This window comes from Eublepharis macularius, chromosome 1 (assembly GCF_028583425.1).
Source record: "Eublepharis macularius isolate TG4126 chromosome 1, MPM_Emac_v1.0, whole genome shotgun sequence".
Lineage (NCBI taxonomy): Eukaryota > Metazoa > Chordata > Lepidosauria > Squamata > Eublepharidae > Eublepharis > Eublepharis macularius.
In genome coordinates, this window is record NC_072790.1 from 34,933,994 (window position 1) to 34,939,993 (window position 6,000).

At 44.5% G+C, this 6,000-nt stretch overlaps 1 protein-coding gene across 1 annotated transcript in view; it reads left to right on the forward strand.

Annotated features, from left to right (window-relative positions):
* GABRP (gamma-aminobutyric acid type A receptor subunit pi) overlaps nt 1-5,517 on the forward strand; it is a 46,872-nt gene extending 41,355 nt beyond the window's left edge. The window contains exons 10-11 of the mRNA XM_054980760.1: nt 2,272-2,465; nt 4,733-5,517. Of these exons, the coding sequence (XP_054836735.1) occupies nt 2,272-2,465; nt 4,733-5,035 (497 nt within the window). The 3' untranslated portion in view covers nt 5,036-5,517. The remainder of the gene's footprint in view (nt 1-2,271; nt 2,466-4,732) is intronic.
* The last annotated feature ends 483 nt before the right edge of the window (nt 5,518-6,000 follow it).

Genomic DNA, 6,000 nt, shown 5'->3' on the forward strand with positions numbered 1-6,000 from the left:
AAGGGCAGCGAGGAATGAAAATGGGCTGGAACTGCCTTTCCAGAGCCGGGCCTTGGACCAAGAGAGGTTATAATGGGCTGAAGTTTCCCTTCTGGAGTTTCACAACCCCTTCACACAGCTCCAGCGTATAGCAAAGCCTTTGCCCTGCCACCGGCTCTGTCTTTTTAAACTACCCTTCCCGGCTATCATTGCATCTCTTGACACGTGTTCTTCACATGTCAGATGTCCCATGTAGAGAGACTGTGAGTGAGAGTGCGTGAAATAAGTGACTTGATTCAAGTTGAGTGTCAGAACTGAAATTTTCTTCTACCTGTATTTTCATAACTGAAATTAATAATCTCAAGTATTCAAACTCTGGCAGATCTCCAGTTTCACAGCTCCAATTTTGAATAAGAAATTCAGATCCAAAATATAACTCAAAATCTTAGTGATGTGGATTTGTTGGCATCTCTGCATTGTTTTGATTTTTGGCAAACTTCAAATATTGATTATCTTGCCCTTCTTCAAAGGAAGTCAGGATGGTACACCTGAGATCTCATAAACTTTAACAAATCAAAGACTAATTACAATTGCATGCATTGCACGTGATCTATATGGAGTATATCAAAGATAAATGGACTAGAGGAAATACTGCAGATAGTTTTGGGGAGCAAATTCATTCCAGATCTAACATGCTGTAACACTTATAGACAGTTTGATCCAACAAAATTTTTCATTTAGCTTTATGAATGAAAACGGTCATAGAAAAATACTTCTTGTTGTTAATGTTATTTTGAGAAACTGTCACAGTAGCCTGGGTGGTAAAGAGCGCTGTCAAGTCATAGTTGACTTATGGTAACCAGGTTTCAAGGCAAGATATTAACAGAGGTGGCTTGCCACTGTTTCTGCATAGTGGCCTTGGAGGTCTCCCATCCACTTATTAACCAAGGCTGACCCTGCTTAGCTTCTGAGGTCTTATGAAAGCAGGTTTCCTTAGGCTATCCAGGGCACATGTATAACATTATTAAAACAACAACAACAAACAAATCATGATAATGAAATCCAGCGTGACGTAGCACAAAACTCGTGTGAGAAGACGCTATCTTCCACGTTTTTTTCGCAACATTGCGCCCCGTTCCGGATGAAGGTGAGCGGTGTGGAAATGACCGATGTTTTAATTATGTATTGTAAGCCATCTTAAGTAGTGGGGAAAGGTGGGATATAAATGTTCTCATAAACAAATAAATATGTTTGCCCAGTAACATGGCAATAATGATAACATATTTTAAAAAGATGATTGTAAAGATTATTAAGATAATATTCATAAAGTCCATTTAGAGCTTAAGAAAAGTACTATTCTATATAAATATCATTATTTCTGTATTATAAAGCTTGCCACCAAATTTCTCTGTGATCAGATCTATGCAGTCCCAAATTAAACTTATAGGAGATCAGCTCCTATGAATCTGTTCCATGAATAGCAGCGCCTTCCTCCAGTTCAAGGAAGCTTGATGTGGTGGAAGGGGTGTGTTGTGTTCCATCATAGTAAGGCTCTTTCGGGCAGAAGAAGATTCTACCAATAGCAACAGACCACAGAGCAGCAATCTGGGAGCTGGGCGAAACGTAATCTTGGGGCCCTCCGCCTGCATTCCTCTGAATGCTGTCACTTGATTCTAAGGACTCTTTCCTGGGAGTAATCCCATTGAACAATATGGGACTTAGGGTGAATCTAGACATGCTGGTGTCCCTGGGTCAAATCCATGGACCTACTTCACAGCTGTTTTGGCACTTGAAAAGGTGCAGGGTGTGGGCAAGAGTGCCTCATCCAGCCATGCTTTGAGTGTTTTAAATTTGCCTCAGGCTTTAAAATGGTGGTGGTGTCCATAGGTCAGACCCTGTGGGATGCTGCCTGTCTAGTTTGCCCGTGCTTCTGAAGAGACCTGCTCAGAACTGCTTTCATAGTGTAGTTAAGTATGTGGAACACTGGCATATTTTTAAAGTTTTATTTTATTTTTCTTCATTTATACCCTGCCATTCTCCCCAGTGGGGACCCAAAGTGGCATACATCATTCTCCTCTCCTCCATTTTTTCCTCACAACAAGCTCTGTGAGGTAGCTTAGGCCGAATGTGTGTGCCGCGTGCTCCCGGCCCTCCAGCGACAGCGTAGGTGGCAAACTCCCAGGGGGGCGCCCCGCTTGATGACATCACAGAAGTGAGCAAGATGGCTTCCCTGAGCAAAACCACACACGAAGTACTCTTCCAGTAAATATGTTCCCTATTTTACTTTTCCAGGAGTGACCACTGTTCTATCAATGACAACCTTAATGATGGGCTCGCGAAACTCAATTACGAAAACCAATGGTTTCATCAAGGCCATTGACGTTTACCTCGGCATCTGCTTCAGTTTTATATTTGGCGCTTTGGTGGAATATGCATTTGCTCATTACATCACCTCTCAGAAAGGCACAGCTAATAAACCACAAAAGGTAACGATCAGAAACATTTCTAAGAAACGAGTGTTCAGTTGGATCTTTATGAAAATGGGCATTTCCCCTGAAAGTACAAACACAAGCAGTAGTCGCTGTTTGTGCTTCCCAAACAGTTTTACTAGCTTTATTTGTCCCCGTCATCTCAAAGGACTAAAATGCAAACAGTGTTCAAGATCTCCCTTACTCCCTACTGAAGTAAGTTTGGAGGATTTAGGTTTCTATTTCAAAAGGAGTAAGTAATTTCAGCCCCAGTACTGGAATCTCCAAGCTTGTTATCAGGCCTCACACGCATTTCAATGTTAGAAGAGTCAGGGCTTGCGCGCCCATTGAAGCCAGGTAGGCGGTTGCCTCAGGACGCAGGGCGCCAGAGGGGGCACCAGAGGAGGCGCTGGGGGCGGGAGCGCACGCCACGGAGCTGCAGCCTCCCAGCCCTCCTGCCCCGCACTGCTGCCACCGCCAGCACACGCCCCCGGCCGGGCGCAGCCACGGGCAGGCATCTGGGGCGGCACAGGGCAACCGAGTGGGAGAGCTGGGAGGCCACCCGTGTGCCATCCCAGCCGCCTGAAGCAGGAATCGGGCCGGCTCGTGGGCACACCTGTGATGATGTCACACGCGACGTCATCACGCAGGCTGGTGTGTACGCACACACATGTGCGCGTGCTTGGCCAGCCAGCCGGCCATGGGTGCCGGAAACCCTGGCACCACTCCTGAGAAGAGTAAGAGGGATAAAGAGCGTCAGACCTCAAAGAACAGCATCATCTGTTCATTCACTGAAAATGCGTTCTTTAGATAGATTTTATGACAGTATGATTCAGGCTGAACACTAAAACGATTGAGTCAGTAGAAGTTGGTAGAATTTTTTGCTTAAAAAATTGATTGGATCATTTTGCATAGTTTATGGGATCTTCAATGGCCCATGTCACCCACAGAAAGCAGAGGTGCACTTAACATCCCTTCAGTTGCAGTTCATTCTGATCCGGGCTTCGCACTCCCCAAGGAGGTAAACCTGTGTCTTGATTGTACCACTTTAGTCTGCAGCTAAAATGCACATTCATGAAAAGAATCCTATACTATAAGTCTCTTCACAAGTTACAATCTAGAGAGAATAAGGGCCAGTTCACATGTTCCAAAGACCTTGCCCCCACCATGTGTCCACTCCAGATCCCATCTATCAGACATTCTCTGGGTGTCCCATACTTGGAACTTAATTCCCAGGCACGTTTTGTGGTAGAGAAACATGAGAACTTTGTAATGTACATATTCAGAAAATGCAATTTCATTTGTTGGCTCCATGCCTTCAAAATAGCTTGTGTGAATAGGCTTTGTGCACATGATCAGGACCCAGTGTTTACCGGGGTTCCTGATTTTTCTAAAAACTTCATTTATACCTGGCCTTTCTCCCCAATGGAGACCCAAAGCAGCTTTCATCATTCTCCTCTGATTTTATCCTCACAACAACCCTGTGATTAGACTGAGGCAGTGTGCCTGGCCCAAGGTCACCCAGCTAGCTTCCATGGCAGAGTGGGGATTTGAACCTGGGGTCTCCGAGATCCTAGTCTGATACTCTAACCACTACACTACACTGGCTTCTGATCATATGTACAAAGTCTCTGCATGTACGTTAGCCACAAGTTATATCAAATGCACACTGGGTGTGGGCCATTCCCATACCACTCCCCCCATTCATTCTCTCCAGGTTGTAATTTATGAGCAGTCCTATCGAAAATGAGCAGGCAGACACCAGGTTCTTCCTGACACCTAGTTTTCTCTATGGAAGTTGTATGGAGGAACATTGGCTCATTGAGGGCCTCTGTCTGAAACCTTTCACTCTGCTTGGCCCTTGCCAGCCTTTGTCCTCTCAAGGAGCTACATTGCATTGGTCTGACATAAGTAGTAGAAAGGTGCGAGGATACAAAAACCTGGACTCGGGCACAGGTAATTAGGCAGAAGTCTTGTGCATTTCCACGAAAGCGGCGTCTGGAAGTGTTGGTTTTCTTTGACTAACTATACGGCGAACTATATGTAGATAAAAGGTAAGTACATACATGCAGTCGTGTTAAAATACCCCAAAGAGAGTTGCAAACAGGCCTCATCCATTAGCCAACATGAGGGAATTTAAACGATCTTTTCGGGTAATGTAGCAAGCGGCACAGAATTTGGCTACATTAACGGTAATAGTCTGAGATTCGTCAGATAACAGAGATACTGAATTATAATCCTGTATAGACAAATCATCCATCCTGGTAAACTTTGTCTTATTTTAGGATTCTACAAATAATGTCTTGCAAGAAAATGGAGATATCAGCATTGTCGACGTGCTGAACACTTCTGTCTCCAGCTACAGTAAAAAACTAAACTTTCCCACCTTTGATAATGTCAACTGCGGTGGTTTAGCCATGAACCCAAAGGACAAAATTCGGTTTATCATGAAGAACAAAATGCGCAAAGTCCACGGCTACTTCACCATTCACAATCCGAGCAACATCGATCACTATTCAAAGCTACTGTTTCCTTTGTTTTTTATGATGGTCAATTTGCTTTACTGGGCGTATTACTTGTGTTTTTAGAAGAATAGGGCATGACTTTGTGTCGGCATCATCACAGAGTATTCAGGAATTCACTCTCAGCTGGTGTGAATGATTTCGTGGACGCTGAGTCAGTTGGGAACGACTCAAAAAAAATGGAGAGGATAAAATGGAGGAAACGAAAACTGTGTTCTCTGTCCTGAGCTCCTAAGAGGGATGGTAGGATGACAATGTGGCTGATTGTGTTTCCCAAACAATGCCTGAAACGAACATTCAATTGGTGCCTTAAACCTTGGATGTGAACAGTTCTCACCCTGGTCTTCAAAGAGATATGTCGATGATGAAAATTAAAACACTTATTCCCTATCTTTGTCCAACAAATTCCCAGGATCTCTCTCTCTCTTTCCTTTCCTTTCTTTTTTTTTGCTTATGAGGAATGCTCTGTTGAAAGATCTTTGAAGGACTCAGAATCAATGATAAATTCCAACAGGGCTTTTTTTCAGCTGGAACACGGTGGAACGGAGTTCCGGAACCTCTTGAAAATGGTCACATGGCTGGTGGCCCCGCCCCCTGATCTCCAGACAGAGCGGAGTTTAGATTGCCCTCTGCACTGGAGCGGCATGGAAGGCAATCTAAACCCCCCTCTGTCTGGAGATCAGGGGGCGGGGCCACCAGCCATGTGACATTTTCTCCGAGGGCAGCCCACTGAGTTCCACCACCTCTTTTCCCAGAAAAAAAGCCCTGAATTCCAATATGTGGTTCTAAAACTTCTCCAGTACAAGACACACTTGGACTGATCTAACAAGGTAACCAGAGCAGTTTTGGCATTACCCTTGCAGATCTTCTTGGACAACTCTATAATAAAACAGATGAGAGTTCCAAACTACATTGCATGTGCAGTGTTAGGGGCTGCCGACTCGTGGAAGGTTTTTAACCAATTAACCTTGTTCTAACAGATTGTGGTGGTGGAGAGTGCCCTCCTGTCATAGGCAATTTATGGCGACCCC